The 20,965-nt window shown below is 32.1% G+C and overlaps 1 protein-coding gene across 1 annotated transcript in view; it reads right to left on the reverse strand.

Annotated features, from left to right (window-relative positions):
* LOC129217352 (26S proteasome non-ATPase regulatory subunit 3-like) overlaps nucleotides 1–20,965 on the reverse strand; it is a 43,567-nt gene that overhangs the window by 21,220 nt on the left and 1,382 nt on the right. The window contains exons 2-5 of the mRNA XM_054851637.1: nucleotides 11,770–11,878; nucleotides 6,906–7,096; nucleotides 4,618–4,764; nucleotides 101–237 (exon numbers count right to left, since the gene is read on the reverse strand). Coding sequence (XP_054707612.1) covers nucleotides 101–237; nucleotides 4,618–4,764; nucleotides 6,906–7,096; nucleotides 11,770–11,875 — 581 coding nt within the window. The 5' untranslated portion in view covers nucleotides 11,876–11,878. The remainder of the gene's footprint in view (nucleotides 1–100; nucleotides 238–4,617; nucleotides 4,765–6,905; nucleotides 7,097–11,769; nucleotides 11,879–20,965) is intronic.

Raw genomic sequence — 20,965 nt, forward strand, 5'->3', positions numbered from 1 at the left:
CAATTAGTTTTGTAGATGAAACATACAATAAAAAAATAAACAAGAAACAAAATGTTTCTTGCTCATTAAAAATAATTCAAAAGAGGAAACACTACAATACCTCCTAATGTTGGATAGGCATCCAAGTAATTCATAGCTTCTAGATAAATAAAAATAACATTTTGCAGCAATGAGGTCAACTGTACGTTGAGGTTGAGCAACAACTTTCTTCATGAGAAGATCAGCACATTCAACAGCCTAAAATGAGATTGAATTTGAAAATAAATCAAGACTTTTAATTTGTTTAAGTTACTCAATAAAGATATGGATTCAATTTTATATTAGAGAGTTCTAGTTGTATACATAACAAGAGAAGAGAAGTAAAAATGATACTTTACATCAGTGGTTGGAAGTGGAAGCGCGCTACAAGTAGCGATGCTACTGTAGTAGCTACATTTTTTAGTAGTTTGTAGTATAGCGTACTACTTTTGAAAAAAAGTAGAGTAGCGAGTAGTTCACTACAAAAAAAAAGTAGTTTGTAGCGATTTCTAAAAACTACTTTTAAATAAAGTTTCCAAAAAAATAAAAATAAATAAATAAATAAAAAGAAAGAAAGAAAGAAAAAACGAGGTTTCAAACAACCTGACTGATGCAAGTCTTACGCGAGTAAAACTTGCATCAACCAGATTCGTAAGTCTCTGAAAAATACGAGCTGACATCATATTTTGACGCCATTAGTTTGTTTGGCATTGAAATGTTCACATTTCCCTAATTTTTTCCTTCAGCAGAGCATGGCTTATAAAGAAAAGAATAATAGATAACTATCAAGTAGTACTCCGTTTGTGCTTTCTGTCAGAATAGCAGAGAATGTCCCGTGGATGAACATTTTAGATATCAATGAGATTATTGCGCCAATATCCTCCTAATGTGGAAATTACTGTAAATGTTATAGAAGAAGATGACAGGGAACTGCCCTCTGGCCGGCTAACAATAAATATTACAGTGTCATAGAAATGTATAATAACGGAAATGTTTCCGTTTCGTGCAAAATTTGCCTGTTAATCAAAAGGTATGAATGTCTTCCACATTTACACTGAAATCTCAACTTACGCTAGGGATGCGACTCCCCACTTAGGTTGAAATTTCGCGTTGAGAAAAAGAGAATTTATACGATTTTTGTAAAAAGAACATACCAATTACTGTAGACATTTGTAAACATTCCTCAAACTATTTTAACTCATTTCATAACTTCATTTTTCCCAATTTAAACGTAGAGAACTGAAATTTTATTGTACTAAAAGAAAAAGCTGTGTTATTCAATAAAAATACGGCTAGGGTGCACAAAATCAATAGGAGAGAATGGCATAAAACAGCGTTTCTTAATTTCTTTTATTAGTGGAACCCTTTTTAATGCTCACTTTTTTCGTGGAACCTATGGTGTTTCAATAGTTTGCAGCCAGTATTCTGTTTCGGAGAATGCCCCGGTTCTTACCTCAAAGAGACTATCACATTAACTATTTGTCATTAAATCGCTAATGAAATACATTTAACTATAGAGAATTTTAATTATTTGAATGATTGCTAATTACTATTTCTTATTGTAAAATACCAGTACACTCCTATTTGTGATTCTGAGAAATACTCAGAATTTTTAAAAGGGATAAATATTCTCAGAATTTATGCATGTTGTATGATTGAAATATCTTCTTAATTAGGAAAAGAAATATAGATGTGCTTTACCTACAAAGGTGTTAATAATTCACTGAAATGTACGTAGAAAAAGTTTTTAAACTTTAAAATTAAAAATTTTAAAATATCTCTTATTTTTACATTTTTTTATTTATTTACAAATTAGAGTTTTTGATGTCACTGTGTCTCAGACAGAACTAGAGTAGCTGTATATATAAGGGCCTTAGACAGAACTAAACCATTTAGACCCTCTTGACCAGAACTCCTCCTTAAATTGGTCATCACTCGTTAAATGCTTAAATCATCCTTTCAACTGCTGCCCTAGATACTTTTCACTCCAGAATTTCCCGTACCTGCCACTATTTGTGGCTTAACCAGTTGAATGGAACCCTGAAGACAGTTCTGAATTTTGGAACCAGACCGGTAACCGAGCAATCTCTGGTCCAGCACCCCCAGAGGTATCCTTTCACTTGGAAGACTTTGACATGAGCATATTTAACGTCTCTCAGTCACCTTCACCATTAATGAAGACGGTGGATCTTCGACCAGCGAGGATCGAACCCGGGAACCTCCGGTCACCGATGCCTTACCGATCAAGCCACCACGGCCTTGCCATAGATACTGGGAGAACGGCTAGTATCAAGGGCAAAATATTTGAAATTGATGTCAAAAATCGTAATTTATGGCAATATTTGGTAATGTTGTAGGAGAGAGATTTGGGGCGCGTTCCAAAAATTTGTTCACCATTGAAGTCACTTTTAAACTATTTTCGGTGATATTAGGGAGTTAATAGCTTCTTCCGAAACTTTTCCAAAATTGAAGATTTTAATACCCAGTTTTATGTTATCTTTGGGGACATTAGCTGAAAAATAGGCGTTTTAGGATTGATCTCGATAAAACTTCGAAGTTAAAACCTTAAAGATACTATTTCAAGCTATTTTTGATCAAAAATTTGCATTATTTTAGGCGGGAAATAAACTTGTTCTCATAGTGGCTATTCCAGATGAGTAATAATGCTTAGATTAGTTGCGAAAGTGACAATTAAATGTATTTTTTGAAAAGGCGTTATTTTTGTCGACTTTTTAAGTGACAAATTTAAAAGGTGCGGGAAGAAAATATACAAATCTCATGGAACCCCTGAGAGAGCTCCATAGAACCCTGAGACTGGGCGGAACACAATTTAAGAAACGCTGGCATAAAATGAAACAGTACAGTACGTATAGTATGTAACAATAATAAAATGAAACACTACAATAGTACTGTACAGTAGACACAGTAATTCGAAGCACTTTTCAGTTGTTCAAGAATATCGAATTTTTTTAAAATTTCTTTAGTTGTCCGAAACTTTCTATTATTCCTTTTAAAACGCGAGAAAAACAGCCCGCTTATGTGAAATAATGTTTCATCAACTTCATTTTAAGAATGAAAAAGATGCAGAGTGACGATTTGTAAATTAACAAAGGGATGTTTTGACTAGTGGGGTACTTTTGCTTTCAGTGATGCTAAAAGGAAAGTTCATTCACGAAACTAATATTTAGTACCTACTAAAGAAGAGGATACTTAAACCTTGCGATTCCCTTCCGAAAATTTTCGTGTTACGGGGTGAGGAATCCGCGTTAGCTCCAAAATTCGTTACTCGAAAAAAGCTCGCTATTCAGCCATTTCGTGGTAGTCGACACTTGCACATTGAGTAAAATAAGCATTCTTAGTTATGTTTCATATTTTGGATATTTATTAATATTTGATTATAAATACTGGTACTGTTTGGGATATTTTTAGAATTTCTTTTTTTAAACTGATTGAGTGTTGATATATCAACAAAATAAAAGTCAGTCATTAAATATTGTAAGTTTTCAAGATCATTTGGTAAAATTGAAAAATGCTCTTATTTCATTTTATTAGTTACATAAGAAAGGAGATAGTGTCCAGGTCCGAACCCCTAGCTTGAAACTCAAAATCAATTAACTAGTTTTTACAAAAAATATAAGTGCCTGTAAAATTAACTCCTATAGTGAAAATTAAAGTTTTTCTCTTTCGTTTAAAGATGCTTTTAACCATCTAAATCAATTTTATGTACATATATGTATGTCTATATAAAATTTTAACCAAATTATGACTGCATATTGCATCTATTAAATTTTCAAGTAGCCGAGTTGCACTTCTTAAATGAAATATTCACTGTCAGGAAAGGATTAAAAACTTAAAAGTTGAATTCCTTCAACTTTTTAAATCCTTTCTTGTATCGAATATTCGTCGTAAAAATCGTAAAAAATGTTTGGAATGACCAATTCGCTTGGTAAAGGAATGAAACAATAAATATATAATTATTAGTAATATTTCATTTTCAAATGAGTCAATTTATTAACCTAAACCAGTTTTTTAATTTTTTCGTTCAATTCTCAAACGGTGTGTATGTGTATGCTTTTTATTTATTTATTTTTTAAAAAGTAGCGAAGTAGCGACTACTTTTCAAAAGTAGTTTGTAGTTGTTACATTTTGAAAAAAAGTAGTTGTAGTTAATTACATTTGTAATAAAGTAGTTGTAGTTTGCTACAAAAAAAGTAGTTTTTCCAACCACTGCTTTACATCCATCTAAATTTCATAACAAAAACAGAAACAAAAAACTTATGCATATAAAATCCCCCGACATGAAATTTCTTAGAATACCACTACCAACTACAAGCAGAAAACCAAGTTTTTAATACTGTCAGCCCTGCATAATCAGGTTATTGGATAAACAAATAGGTACCCTGCTTACATGCACAAAACCTCCTAGAACAATTTGAAAGATTTTAAAATTGCTTGTAGTTAACATTTCTGTTCCTACCTATTGAAAACAGCCTACAAGTTGAAAAGCAATGTATACTTTACTTAAAAATTAATTTCATGACCATACAAAAGCCACGATTTTTTTAAAATTATTCATTTTATATATAAAATAAAACTTACTTGTTTATGTTGCCCACAATCTATCAGGTAGAGTAAAACAAGAAGATGTATATAAATGTCTTGTTCTGGTAACAATGGCTGCTGGCTTGACTTGACATTTTTTATTCGAATAGGTGCTTTGTTACCATTTGTATCCATGTCCATGGGCTACAAGATGAAGCACAATTGATTTAATTGAAAGGATAAAAGGATTTCATTTTTTAAACCCTGCCAACTTTAGTTTGAAATGAAGATGATTAAAAACGTAACAGTAACTGCTTTTTTAATTACATACTAAAGATGGGAATGGTCAGAAAAAAAAATTTGGGAGAAAAAAGAAGTTTTTTCCTTGAAAGAGTTTATTTCTGCGCGGAAAAATTGAAAATTTTCTAGCACAAAATATTGCAATCAAATTTGTAAAAGTCACATTTTAGTGCTTTTCTCATTCATTTTTTTTAAAGATACTTTTAAACTTTTTCTAAACATATGAAACCAAGAGAAGTAATGTCTGCAATGAAAAACAATGATTTTCCTAAAACCCATTTGCATAAGAGTGTCTTATTGATACAATAAATGAATTTTTACATGATTGTGGTGATCTTTTGGTTTTTAAAGCATGTAATAACATCTGACTAGTGATTGTAGATACTGAATGTTTACGTACACACACAAACTATGCTTAAGAATTTATGATTTTACTTTAATCTCTATTTATTTATCGTAGGAAGTATTGTACTCTTATGAAGAAATTAATTTAAAAGACTATCCTTATTTATTAATAATTAATTAAGTCATAACTGTCATAATAAATTATTGCTTTGATTATTCATGCAAAGATTTATTTATTTATACTTTTTAGCACTTTAAGCTTTACAAAAAAATATTTCCCCCACAGTAAACTCTGCATATGAAGAAATGCAATTAGAAGATTTTTTTAAAACTGTTTAATTAATCATCAAGAAATTAGGTATGTACATACAGTAAAAACGCGTCTATCCAAACAAACTGGGATCAAAAGCAATCCACATATACGAAAATCCAGATGATAAGCAGAACACATTCTTAAATAAGCAGACTATTATTACATTACAGCAAAAAACAATGCTTTGTAACAAAACTACATAGTACCGTTTCTCCGAAATACTGTATCATTTATAGTTCAGCTGCAGTGATGTTGAGCTGATGCTCCAAGTAGATATTTGGCATATTTATAGTTCCACTTTTGCAATCATAATTTAAAATTATTATTTAAATAAATATAATTTTTCTAACACTACAAATTTGATTCATTAACAGTTTAAAAAATCTTCATGACTTTCCAAAAATTAAATTGTTATCTCAGAAATAGTATTCAAACCAAATAAGTAGTTTAAACCCCCCCCCCCCCTTTTTTTTTTCAACTTTGCTTTTTTACCAAGCTTGGGAAATATGAATGATGTTGTCATCGAAACATAAATTATTTTATTTTATAAGAAGGAAATACACACATTATTCAGTTTTTATCGCTTTCAAATACAATAAAAATACATCAGCATACTTGCCAACCTTCGAAGGAAAAAAAACAGGAGATTTTACTAGATGTATATAGGTGATTCACCATCGACATATCCTCACCACAGAATTATTAAATTATGCTTTTAAATAACATGAATACTAAATTTAAAGTGAAATGGGGATTTTTTGCAGATGTAAGCAAATTGGTAGCAGCAAGAAAAATATACTGCAAAGGAAAAAACTAAACAATAAGGAGTGAACTTGCTTAAAGTTTTGTACATTCTCCAGTCTCTACCACAAAAGTAGCTACAAAAATTTAATTACTAAAATTCGAAAAAAAAAATGAAATCAATATATAATGAAAATACAATATAAAATAAGTAGCTATAGGGTAGCACATGTTATAATAACTTCAAACATAAAAAATAATTAAAATAATTTCAAGATGCAAAAGGATTGAAATCTGCTGCAATTTTCAGCAAAGCACGTGCTTCGTTGAACATGCAATGTGGAAAGCTTCTAAAAAATAAATTTTTACTAAATGAGTTATTAATTTGAAAAATTCTTATTCCCTGACATTGGTAGACTAGAAAAAGGGCGCCATCTATTGAGAAATAAGTGAAACTTTTTGATGATTGACTGAAAAAACTGCAAAAACAGGAAAAAATCATAAAAAAACAGGAAATCGGGAGATAGAAGCAAAAAACGGGAGTCTCCTGTTAAAAACAGTAGAGTTGGCAAGTATGCATCAGTTACAAAGAGAAAAATACACATCATGAATAACATTGACTAAAAAGAAATAGACAAATGCTTACCTCATCAATGAAAGCCAATAATACATCTTTTTGCACGAGAGAATTCATGTAGAAATGTGTGATCACTTTCCTTAGAATTTTTGCACTTAGCCGTTTTCTAATAGAAGTCAGTGCCCGAACAACTCGAAGAATAAACCTAGGTTCTTTAGAGCTCACAGATTTTTCAATAAATAACAGATGTTCTTTGATGTCTAAAAGTGAAAACTTTTTTTTTAGAGTTATCAAAACAAAGAAAACATGCATCATATAGTACAGGGGTTCCCAAACTTTTTGAGCTATGGAACCGTTTTACTTCAAGGAACTCCTAAGACAAAATGCAAATGATCTGGAAGTCAAATGAAAACCGATAATCATTCATTTTCATAATTACTTCTTATATACAGAAAAAAGTCAGTTGCGTGAAATTTCATATTTTGACAGATTAGCCAGTTTCAAGTTGTGTCCAACCAACTTTAAGCATTTTTAGAAGCTGTCTGTCCGTGTGCCTGCGTTTGCATGTAGTTGACCGATTTTTTCGTGGGCACTCGAACTCAAAACGTGAAGCATGGAATCGGACTAAATTTGTTTTACATGTGCAACCCTATGTGAACTGGCAATGAGTAGTTCTTGGTAGCACCAATCTCTTCAGGGATGTCCCAATCGAATGCCCATTTAACAATGCGCATTAACAAATGTGGTAACTTTTTCTTTGCATGGAAATGGAGTCTTTGTTAAGTTTACCAAAAAGATCAACAAGATAAGCTGAACTTATCAGAAATCAATTGTACAAAATGTTAAATTGTTAGATACTGATGTGTTTTGTTCCTGTTAAAAAAAAGTTTCAATTCGCCAGGAAGTTCATACAATCTCCCAAAAACCTTTCCTGCAGAAAGCCAGTGTATTTCTGTATGGAAATGTAGTTATTTGTGTTAACTGCTCATGTCTCTAATATAAACATAGCTGAATAGTCTCAACTGGAGGGGATAAAACTTGATAAAATTACTGTTAAAGCTCCAGGAAGAATTTGCTTTAAAATCTTTGTTATGCTGGCATGACGATGCAAAACACAATAACGACTACAATCTGGTGTGGCATTTTAAATCCTTGATATTGCTTTTTAAATTTTTTTAGTAGTTTACTGTGAAAAATAGTTTTTGCAATAATTAACTTGTGGCGGAACCTTTCTCATCCTTCAATGAAGCTCTAAGGTTCCGCGGAACATGCTTTGAGAATCGCTGATATAGTACAAGCAATGAACATAGAACTTCTTATACCATTGAATTACCCATACATCAATTTCATCAGGTTAATCATCATAATGGGAGATTTTAATTTTCCAGGAATTGATTGGAATAATTTTTGCCACAGTAATAGCAGGGAAGAGGAATTTTTGAAAGTAATTGGTGACTGTTTCTCAGATCAAGGTGTAACTCAGAATACTCGAGAGGACGTGATTTTGGATCTAGTTTTCTGTGACATGGAAGGTTCTGTTCATGGGTTATGCGTAGGGGAACGCATTGGAGATAGTGACCACAACAATATTAGGTTTGGAATTATATTTGATATGCACAAAGTAGAGAATTTTAGGTTTGTGCCTAATTTCAGAAATACTGATTTTGTGGCACTTAGGCAGAGTTTGAAAGCAGTTTTTAACCGACTTCAAAAAGGAGGCGGTTATCAGTTCATACCGTATGTATGTTTTTTTTTTGTTTGTCCACTCTCAGCGTCTGACCTAGAGAACCGATTTTGATGATTCTTTTTTTAATGGATAGGGGATGGCTCAACTTAGGTCCCATTACTTTGTTTGGCCATATTTGTTCTTTAGAAAAAAAGTTATGGGCAAAAAACAATAAATTTCATGCAATTTCCCTATTAAATGATTAAATATGAAACACATTGTTATAAAAGATTGGTGCCATATAACAGTAACATTAATAGTAATTGCAATGATAATTTTAATAAAGGCTTCTCTGAAGCAAGCATCTAGTTTCTTCAGCGTCATTGCTCCATAGTGGTGGTAAAGCTAATCTGGAAACGTGGTGATGCAGTGATCAAGATCTGCTTAGCCTTCACAATGCTATCAGGTTATGTTTGCCTCAACTATACAGGATACATCAAGCATACCAGTTGCATCACAAGCAACTGGTATGCTGTGAAATGCAAATTAGTTAGGGATATTTAAATGGTTATAATTAAATTAATACACAAATGAATTCCAGAGAGGAACAAAGATAAATTTTTAGTGCCAGTCGCTTAAAGTTTAAGACGTGCTTATAGTTTTTTTTTTAGTATGGAGCATTATTATGAAAAAAATAAGAAAGTTTCGTGATGGTAACTTCTTACTTTTACTGAAATATCTACATTTACACTAAAAAGAATGAAATAAAAAATTTTGGAAAAAAAAAAATAGAACCGACTTCAAAATTGCTCTAAAAGGGGAAAAATAATTTTATTCTTTAAACACCATCGATAATACTTTTAAACATAATTTTTGAAGTTGGCACAAAAACAAAAAGTAAAATCCAATGTAACATGCTTCGTTCATATTTTTTTTTCAGAAAATCATCCAAATTTAGGAACGAAACATTTATATCGTTTCTCAAATATGTTTTCATCAATGCATAATGTATGTGGTAGTGAAGAAACTAAGCCTGGTTAAATTTATAGTTGTAGTTGAGTTATGGCTGTGAATGATCTTATCTATCGTTTTTGCGCCAACTTCAAAAATTATGTTTAAAAGTATTATCGATGGTGTTTAAAGAATGAAATTATTTTTCCCCTTTTAGAGCAATTTTGAAGTCGGTTCTATTTTTTTTTTCCAAAATTTTTTATTTCTTCCGGATTGGACAATAGCAATGTGAATCTTCAGTGGGCAGAGTTTAAGGAAAATCTAGCGAAAACGGTTGGGGATCCTGTTCCTTTTTGGAGAAAGGGTGTCAACACTTAAATTTGGCCAATGTGGTTCTCCAGGGGCCATTGATCTTCACTGGGGATTGTAAATTGACAAGGACCAGCCTAGCTGGGCCCAGAGCCTCTTGTTGGTCGTCACTTTTGTATTTGTATTTTAAAAAGTTTCCAAAACGTTTGAAAAATAAAAGCATATGCCAGATCAAACCAAATAGTTGAATTATAGATTAATCACAAATTAAAAAAAAAAAAAAACAAATACAGTAGAACCACCTTCAACATTCCACCCTCTATGAGCCGGATCTCCGGATCAAATTCAAACCTTTTTTAATAATCCTTCTTTTGCAAAAGATAATTAGATTTAGGATAGAAAGAACATAACCAGTATATATCAAACATTAGGTTTTTATTTTGATCTATTAGTGGAAATGTTTGTATAACCATTCTTCATTCAAATGTTATTACATGTTTAAAACTGATAACATTGTACCCATTCTTCGTTAAGAAATGATATGAAAAAAATTAAGCATATTTTTTATTGCAAACAGATTTATGTAATTTTGATACAAACCATGGTTTTATTGTAATGAATAGATTTGTTTTAGCTTAGAAACCATTCTGTTCGGGATTATTCTGATTTTCGATTATCTGAATTGTCTTGGGTCACAGTATGCATAAATGAGGTCCAACTGTACAGAAATTAGAATAGGAGCAACTAAGTTAAATCTATTATCAGGGGTCGATCAAGCTTTTATTTTTAGGTCATGAATTTTGTGAAAAAAAAAAAACCTTTCATATCGTATAAGGCATGTTTAGCTATCTCAAATCCAATCAAAAACTTTTAACCTAAAGGACTTCACTGGGAATGACTTGGAAGCTGGAGGTTTTTTTAACTTTTTGAGCAATCACGATTGCTTATTGTTTTCATTTGACCATCTTTGATGTCTGTGCCTTTTTCAACCCCCACCATCCCATCTGCAGGTGCGACTCTGTTCCCCAGTAGCCTCTCCTGGTCGGTGGCGTCCATGTCCTACACGCAAAAAAGTGTTCCCAAAAGATCTTAAGCAAACAATCCCCTTTTATAGAATTTTTCAAAAAATAATGTACTGAAAAAAGGTGCTGTAACAAAGATTTCATAACTCAAGTTGTAAGTTACTTTTTATAATTTTTATATGAACTTGTAATATATATACTAAATATTGAACTATTTTGTGGTTTATTTACATTATTTCAAAAACGTTTCAATAAATAACATTATTTCCTTTATATGCGTATTAGAAATGAGACGCATAAAAAGTTAAAGAATCGTCCCACAGTTTTCTTTTTGACACCATTGGAAAAAGCAATATTTTTTACTGCAGATCCATCCCGACCTATGGTTGAAAAACTAATCTTCTATCTCAAAAGGAAAAAAAAGTTACAAAGCAAAAAAGTTACTTGATTTTAAAAAAATCAAGTTCAAAAAATCCCAGTTTCATTCAAATTGTTAAAAATTTTCTTTTGCATTTTAATTCCTTAAACTTATTTTATTTTGTGTTTCCGTGGTTACGCTTTTTAAATCTATCTTTCTTGATTTAATTTCTTAAAAGTATTTTAATATCTGACGTCATTGTTTGGGAAAGAGGAAAATTTTGCATAATGTTTTTATTTATTTTTTTAAGCCTGATTGTTGAATTTACGTCACTTGACACAATTTTTATTTTCAAGGTGGACCGGGCAAAGCCAGGCAACGCAGCTAGTTTATATTATGTTTTTAAAATCTAGTGGGAAGGGGTTAATTGATCCTTCTTGATCCCCCAAATGACTGAATAGAAGCCTCGACTATATGGAGGTTAGTTCAAATTTTTTTTACATGCTATTTTTTTCATAACAGAGTTTGTTTCATGATCATGAAATTAAGTAAACAAAAACTCAAGAACAAAAGGCTTTTCTGTATCAATTGCCATGCATTTAATTCATTTGAAATAATTCATTCTACCTGCTAAGGAGAGAGCTTCAACATCAATTTTCGGAGTTTTCTCTTTCTCTGAAGTACTTTCAGTTTCCTCGGAAACCATTTCGACATCAGCGTCTTGAATTGCCATTTTCTGAAAGTTGAAACAATAATTTATAGAAACATTTAAAAAGTACATTCTAAGATTTACATTTTTAAAGAATACTTTGTAAATTTAATATTCTTGGTTATTAATTTCACAAATTAACCTTTATTTTTTCTTTAGTAATGAATAATAAAACATTCAAGGGTAAGTTGCACAAAATGCAAGGGTTAGTAGGCTGGAGCAAAGGAGAGTCGGGGTGAGGGAGGGGATGGAGCAACATGGTTCAGTTGTTTAGGTTACAATGGGTTAAACCTTTGCACCAGAAGAGGACAAGGAGCTATTATTTTAAGCTATTCCATTTCCAGGCTAATCTTAAATTTAAGAAATATAACTACTTCAGTAGGGTTGTGGACACTTGGAACGGCTTGCCTGTAGAGACTTTAAAGAACAAGGGGATAGATAGCTTTAACAGAGCCATTGATCTTCATTGGGGACTAATAAATTTTTTAGGACCAGCCTAGCTGGGCCCAGAGCCTGTTACTGGTCGTCACATGTGTATTTGTATAAAAAGAAGCATAATATTTGACCTTTGAAAAATTACTCCAAAACAGGAATGAAGGAATTTTCTAAATAAAATAATTGAATACACAGAGCATCATACTTAAAAGTTAAACACTAATATTCTACACAAATGAACACAACTTCGAAAACAGAAAATATAAATATTAAACTTGCAGAAGAACTAGAGGGTTGCTTAAAAAATAAAATTACAGTCAACTCTTGATAACGCTAAAAGACCGGCAGGGATGTGCTAGCTGAAACCCACTTTTGGAACAATCTCAGGCCCAGGAAAATAGTGACTTTGGAGCGGCTTCGCTCAGGAAAATAGTAAACTAGAAGCAGTTTGGCTCACCGAAAAGTTTGTTTTGTAAAAATTTGGAACAATAAAATAGTGTAATTGGAGAGGCAAAAAGTAGGTTTTGAAGTAAGGAAAGGAACTACTAAGGGATATGTCGACCAAAACTCGCTTTTAGAGCAATCTTGGGAGCAGGAGAATAGCGAGTTTGGAGCAGTAAAACGGTGAATTTGGAGCAGCAAGGAGCAGTAAAATTGCAATTTGGAGCAGCTTGCAGCAGCAAAAATTAAAATTTTGCATCAATTTAGAGCAACTATGTATATTTCACACAGAAAAACATGTGACATGATAAAATAATAAAAAAGGAGATTAAGGTAGCAAAAACACCATAACTACAATTACGAATTGAAGCTTTCTTAATTATTCTTTATTATTATTATTATTTTTTTTTTTTGTCTAATATTTTTCACAAAAGACAAGTCCGGTCCTCCTCTACTTTTTCTTGCACTTCTTTTGATTTAAATTTAGTTCAAACTTTTACTTTGTTTAATACATCACTGCTTTAGTGCACATTTAAGTTAGAGTGCTTTGATACCTATTCTTAAAATTTGTGTGCTTTTATGTAACATATTCAAAAAGGCTTTAAAAAAAAGTACAAAAGAATGGTTGAATTTAAAAACTTTACCTCAACAAATTACAAGCGAGTTTTAAAGAGCTATTAGATATTTTCTTTTTTAGGTATGTTTAAGTTATTCACTTATATTTGACCTTATTATTATTTTTTTTTTTTTATTTATTTATTTATTTTTTTTTTTTGGCATTTATGTTGATATACTGAACTACTTGATTAATCAATCTGAAGATCAAGCAAAGGCAACATTAAAATTTTATTTTTAACCGTTTGATATTCAATCACAAAATTCATAATAAAATTACAATGAAAAAAAATGATTTTAAGGAATGATATCACAGAAAAGGAACTTTTAAATACACATGAAAAAAAATATGAAAATGTGAAAAAATAAAAAAATAAGAATTTTAAGACAGACTAAGAATATGGGAAAAAATTCCTGAATCTGAGAAACTTGAAATTGCTGCATATTTATTACCAGAGCATTAGAATTTCCAGATTTTTGCTATCTTAAATGTCTCTAACCAAAACTAGAGATCAATTTTCTGTCCTAAAATCTTAAGAAACCCAAGATTAAAAACTGGTGAACAATATTAATTTTTAAATGGCATACTCTTAAATCAATTTGAATGCAGCTGGATTGACATTTTCGAGTGGGAATGGCAAGAAGACGAATTTACAAATCCTCATATACTGAAAACAAAAGATAACAAAGGTTGAAAATAATGAACAGTGCATTTTTTTTCTAGTCAAAGGAATGGAATCACATAAAAAAATTAAAAGGATCAAGTTTTTCAAAAGCGGATGCAATTGGATTTTGAAATGCACAAAAAAATCTGAACTAAGTCAAAAATTCGTAAAAACAAGCTCTAAATGCATAAACTTGATGATATTCTGCCAAAACTGACAAATATGCAGAAGGAACTGTAACATAAAATGCAAAATTGCAGTTTTGGCACAAGTTTGTCTGATTTTGACACAGAAAAGTCCATTTGGTGGTCTTTTGGAGCAGTTTGGCGATTGGCACAGTTTTGCGCAGCTAGCACATTCCTGGACCGGCTAAATCATTCAAGTTATGGGCAGTTCCCATAACAGTCTCAAGAGTTTGAGACCCGATGAAAGCTTCAAGATGAAGGGATATTCGAGTTATCAAGATTCGAGTTTATAACAAAATGTCTCACTTTAATAAAGAAATTTATTTTTTATCATTGGTAATGAACAGTAGTTTTTATTATAATTGCAAATAGAAAAATAAGTAATTTTCAAAACTTATTTTTCTGAAATTTCTCCAACTCATTCACAGATTATAACTTTTTTCCTTTAATGTCAGAAAGTTTTAATGGACTCTTTACTATTTTATTTTTATTTATTTTTTAATTTTTTCGAGCTGCAAACTATCAGGATATTAATGGTTTGAGTACCTATTAGGGTGGGGCGAAAAATAAAAAGTTTTTCCGATCAACTAGTAATAGTTGCCAAAAGTTGTCTTTGGTGATAGTTAGCAAAAGTGCAAAATTTGATGAAGATCGGATAATATCTTCAGGGGGCGCTGTGGTCACAAAGTTTTATTATAGATTTTTTCCCGGATTTCATGGTTAAAATACGAAAAATAATGCTGTTAACTTATATCATTGCATTTTTTTACTCATAAGATTTATTTATGCACTGAAAGCATATGAAATAACCCATAAAAGTTCTTTTATGTTATTTATTTATATTTCCAGCATCTTAAAAAGAAACAAAAAAGTAAAAAATAGTGACTTTTAGGACAATACTAAGTAAAAACTGATGAATTTTAAAAAATGTGACACAAAAATTATGAAAATGCAAATATATTAGACAAATAAAATTAAACAGCACTATTGAAACAATAATAAACAATTTTAAAAATCTGTAGAAATTTACACTACATACGTGATACAAATTTATGTGTCACAGTTAGAGCTTTTACGAAAATAGTCTTTTTCACTTTCAAAGAAAGGCAGTTCCTTTCGAGCCTCTAAACGTGCACGAATGAAACCATCCCTGGCTTCTATTCTACTTACGGCCAGAGATGCATCCGTCACCAACTTTAAGCAGCGCTCCACAGATTGAGTATGACAAGGAAATTTGCACATGTTTTGAAGAAAATGAGGAACATCTCCGGTTTTCACTAAGTCATGTAGCTCGTCCTCAGTTAGTATATTTGTTATAGGAGGTTTTGTTATAAGCACTTCTTCACACTGCCAATTGATCAAGTCGACATAGTCGGAAGAAGAAAAGTTAAACTGAGGGATGGTAAAAGTACGGATATCATTATTATTCACAGAATTGGTGTCTCGTACTCTCAAAATCCGACGAGCAGCTAACTGCCGTACATGCCTTCGATCATCATTTAACATCGCCAGCAAGATGTTTTCAGGATGTGCAAAAAAGGCGTTCCGCTGAATGACTGGATCGATGACATGTAACAGGTCGTCTGGCAAATAACGCGACAGATGAATAACGTGCCACAAGTTTCGTGCACCATCCTTGCATGCTGAGTTGCACTTAATTAGAAACCAGCAAGGTGTATAAACTTTAATAACGAATGAAACAAGCATTTTTAAATTTGCTGTTGGATATTCTGTGCCGATGTACAAACGCAAAATCCGACTGGCTGTCGTGAGCCATCTAGAATGACTCAAGGAACCAGGTACTCTTTTAGAAAGGTGTACGGAGCAGTTGCCACTAATAACGGCTTCAAATATTTCCAGTAGATATTTCTGGTCAGTACTTAGGTCCCCTCGGTCGATAGTTGGCATGTTTTGAATATTGCACTCAACGGCTTTATATTTCACTATCGGTAGTGATTCGCAGCCTATCAACATTTTGCCAATAGGACCGCTGAATCCTCGGGGATTAGTACTTGGTCCATCCAAGTATTCTACTAAATGGCGAAGCAGCAATTCGTTGCCATGAAGCTGGCATATTAACCACTGCAATGGTCTGTGAAAGAATGTTTCAAGGCGTAAAATCACGCCAATTTTTCTTCCGGTATTTACTGCAGTACCGTCACATCCGACGGCGCACAACTGAGTAATGTCAATTTTGTTTTCGACAATGAAATCCAGTATGCCGTTTGCAATTCCTTCTGCGTTTGATCGATTTGGCGAAATATGTCCTAAGTATTTATTATCTGGCAGCATAACCAGTGTTACATGTTCTTCAATAATTATTTTTCGATGATAACTGCCGGACACAGATTGTTCCAAGAACAATGTACTAGCCTTTCGGCCATCAAAGTACAGACCTTGTACATCAGCACATTTTGGCCCTTGGTGATGAGCTTGCAGATTTTTTCTCACTTTTTTACGCTCTCGTTTCACTTTGCTTGGATCGATTATATTTGAAGATGTTTCAGGAGAAATTAAGCCCACGTCTTCTAATATGGATGATGCCAACGCGGCCGCCGCCGCTGATATATTCGAAACACCGTATCGGTCACACGTTTTAGAAAATTTGTTCAAACTAACTCTTGCTTGCGAAGTGCTTGCTTTATAATTTATAACTATAAATTCAGGATCCTTTTCGTCCGTACCTTCTATTGAATATTCTTTATCAATTTCTGTTTCTTCAGAACCTTCTTCACGGGTATTAACTATGCTTTTCCTCTTCGCTCTTGATTCTTCTTTCTTTTTTCGTTCAAAACTCAGTTTTAATTTTCTTGTGGTTTGAATATCAATGTTTCCAATAAACATTTTTTCTATCACCACGCTGATCAAAAAGAAAAAGTTGTTCTTTGGAAGGAACTTTGCAAGTATTGTCGCAGTTACACGCATTGAAACGGCATTTACAACAAGCGATGTCGAAAAGTTTTTCTCGAGCTTCGGATGAAAATAATTGCATCTTTGCGTTAAACGCATTTGTTTTAACAGATTTTTTATTCATAGTTTTCTTCAGGTTTTTATATTTTCCGTGAAAATGTCGAATCATTTGAACGATTCGTTTATGTGAAACTATAGGAATAGAGGAACGATGCCATATCTCTTCTAACTTCGTGGCTACGTCTTCTGCTATCTCAGTCACTGTGGGCTCTTTGGAAGTACTAAACTGTTTCTTTTCGTGTGCAAGAAATAAATAATACTTAAATACATTTTCATACGTAGGTAACACAGAATCAGACAAATTTTTTGGTGTTCCAAAAATGGAATCTTTTAACATTTTCCTTGTTTTTACTTTCGATCCAGCACAATAATCCTTCGAATGTTTTCCGCTCATTATGGTGTTAGAGATGGCGTTTCAATGCACTGAAAATATAAACATACACTGTGCTATGCACTCGATGCTGTAGAAATGCGTCTGGAACTTTTCTCGGTTAGAGTTCAAGGTTGTATGACGTATTTAAATGGCATTTCACATGATTCTAAGAGCTCGACGACAGTGTCTCTTCAAATTACGGAGTTTTTACAACAAAACCATGCATTGCTTTCTTTTAATGCTAACGTTTAGTGACCAAATTTCTTTTGGAAGCTATTCTATATGTTCTTAATACATACATGTCCTTTAGAATTAAAAAAGGTGAAATTAAAGTTAGAAAAAAGCATGATTTTTACATTGAAAGCATGATATTATAGGAAAAAAACAATGTTAAAACTTTGCGATCGCAGCGCCCCCTGAAGATATTAACCGATTTTCGTCAAATTTTGCACATTAGCTAACTATCACATAAGACAACTTTTGGCAACTATTACTAGTTGATCGGAAAAACTTTTCATTTTTCGCCCCACCCTAGTACCTATACAATATCAGTGTAGGTTCAAAGTTTTCTCCACACTAGACTAATAACCTCAGTGCATGTATCATTTTTATCTATTCTTTCATAATTAGGTAAAATTTTACCAACCATTCAGCTTTCTCTTTTTTTACAAAATACCCACTTTTTATACCTGTGTAGATGCCCAAAAAATATCTACCTACCAGGCTTGGAGCCAATTACAAGGGAATGTAATCAATTACGATTATGGACACAATAAAAAGGGAATTACGATTACGATTATAATCCTCTGGCAAAACGTAATTACGATTACAGTAAATCCGATTATGTAGAAAATGTAATCGATTATGATTATAATATGCCGATTATGATTTTGATTACAATTACAGCCTTATATTAATAATGTATATATAAATCACTCATTTGCATCAACAATGTGATAATTGAAAATTATGATTTTTGATTGAATATTAAAGAGATAATTGCAACTACCATGTAGTATTAACTTAAAGATTATTAGTTTTGTATTATTGCGCTGTTGCAGGGAAAGAGCAATATATGAAAGATAAAGAAACAAATCTAGAAAATTCAAATTGCGTACATTACACAATGCTACAATGACTGTACAGGTATAGGCACACTCTTACTCAAATGGACACACAGTGCATATTGAATTTTACTCGGGTTCATTATTTGCCATTGCAGTAGTTCTGCCTAAGCCCTGGCTTAAGGGCAATGACTTACTGCTAAACTGCTCAACATTTTATAGCTTATTATTTCTGAAAATTGTATGGTATATTTCAGTATTGTATTCTCAATTATTTAGTATATTATCAGTTATTTTAATATGCAGCTATTTAAAAAAAAAAGAACCTTGTATGGGTCTTGATGCAGAAAAACTGCAATGTAATAAAATAGGCAGAAAGTGTAACTAAAAAATACGGAACTAAACAATTGAAAATTTAAAAAAAAAAGGAATTAAATGCATTTAAGTGTAATTAATACTTGAAAGATGTATGTTTTTTTTTTTGTTTTTTTTCTCATTCTTTGAGAAGGGAAAAAATTTCCAGCAATGCTAAACAATCGTTGAACTGGAGCAGATGACGCGAGGTGAAAAAATACTTGGGTAGTATTATTTTTAGCAAAAAGATACCTATGAGTGTTAGACCCCTACAACTGTACAGGATCAATTTTATGATCATTTGATAAGCTATTTGCATATTCTTTGATTTAATTTATGAATCACTCACATACTACATAAATTGCACTTTTACAAGAGCTAAAAGGTTTCAACTTAACACTCATAAAAAATAAGATTGGACATAAACATGTTTTGCTATGATTTCCCCTTTTTTTGTCATACATCTTTTTTTTTTTTTGCATAAATGAGTACTTTATAATGATACTTATATATCAGTTTTAATGCAACTGTGAAGTGCAATTTTTCACACTTTAAAAATGTAGCTTAAAAGATAATTAAAGTTCAAAGTTTGTGTTAATTTCTTGATACAATAAAACAAAAACAAATTTTATAAAATCTGTCAATGCAAAATTTTTACTTTCATACATATTCATTAATTAGAGATAATATCAGTTGTAAACATATAAACATATATTTAAGATGAAAATATATGAGGGTCTTATACACTAGGGTTTAGATTAGATGTCATGTAGCAAAAAATAAATGCAATACGTGTAAAGGCAAGAGAGTTGAAAAAATCACTCAAACACAAATGCAAATTCGGCTTTCTTTTGACAAAATCTTTTTTCAGTCAATCACTACTTTCTCATGAAAGTATAAAAAAACTAAAAGCTTTTTGTTGCGCAAAACTTAGTTTTACTATTGATATCATTGTACTTTTCAGCTTAAATTCGATTTTGAGGCGGCAATGTGCTTCGCTTGATTGCCTAACATTGACAGATGAAAGAAAAACTGATGAATGACCAATTGTAAGGATTTGGGAAGACGTTCCCAAGAAGCCCTGAAATGCAAAAAGCGCCCACAGGGTACTAATTGTACTAAACACTAAGACGGAACTCGATTTATGACTCTCGTTTGCAAGCAGGGACGAGTGGGGACGAGAAATAAATAGTCGTTTAAAGAAAGAAGTTGTTTTCAATGTTTATTGAACTATGTTTTCTTTCCATACATCAATAAAAGGGAGGCTTAAACATTTTCTCATTTAGAAAGACCAGATTACTGTATTACAAGGGGATTATTTTACTTAGATTAGTTACGATTACGAATGAAAATCCTGATTATGATTTCGATTACGGCAGCATCCCATCGACAGATTACGATTATGATTACACAAAAACGTAATCCATTACTCAGATTATGATTACGTAATCGGCGATTACCCCAAGAACCTACCCACTGGGTATTTACCAAACCCCAGTAGTAAGGAGTCATATTGAAAAAATTTATTAGTTGTTTGAAAAATCTGCAAGTGTGAGAGCTAGTAAAACAAGCAGGGATGTTGGTGCTCTCTGAAATAGCTAGCGTACAAGAAGTATTGATAATTTTTTGTTTGCATTATTATACCTACCAAAAGGAGTTAATTTTAGAGGTATGGAATAAAAAATATAAAAAAATCACAGCCCGGCTGGAAAAGTAAAGAAATGGAAGATTTAGTCTTCTGGTCAGAAGATCCAAATTAGTGACAAAAACGGAAGTCATATGACAAAAACACAGAAGTTGGCAGGTATGATAACAGCATGAGGAATGAAAAGGGGGGCTCAACCACAAACTTTCATGAATAGTTTGGGTCTCCACTCCCTAAACCTAAACTCATGTATTAGGGGTTCCTGTTGGCAATGGGGGGAGGGTATGTGGGAAATGAAGCAAGTTATAGTAAACAACAATTACAAAGTTTAGAAGTTTAGATTAGTCCTGCAAACCACAAGCACTTT

This window comes from Uloborus diversus, chromosome 2, assembly GCF_026930045.1.
Source record: "Uloborus diversus isolate 005 chromosome 2, Udiv.v.3.1, whole genome shotgun sequence".
NCBI lineage: Eukaryota > Metazoa > Arthropoda > Arachnida > Araneae > Uloboridae > Uloborus > Uloborus diversus.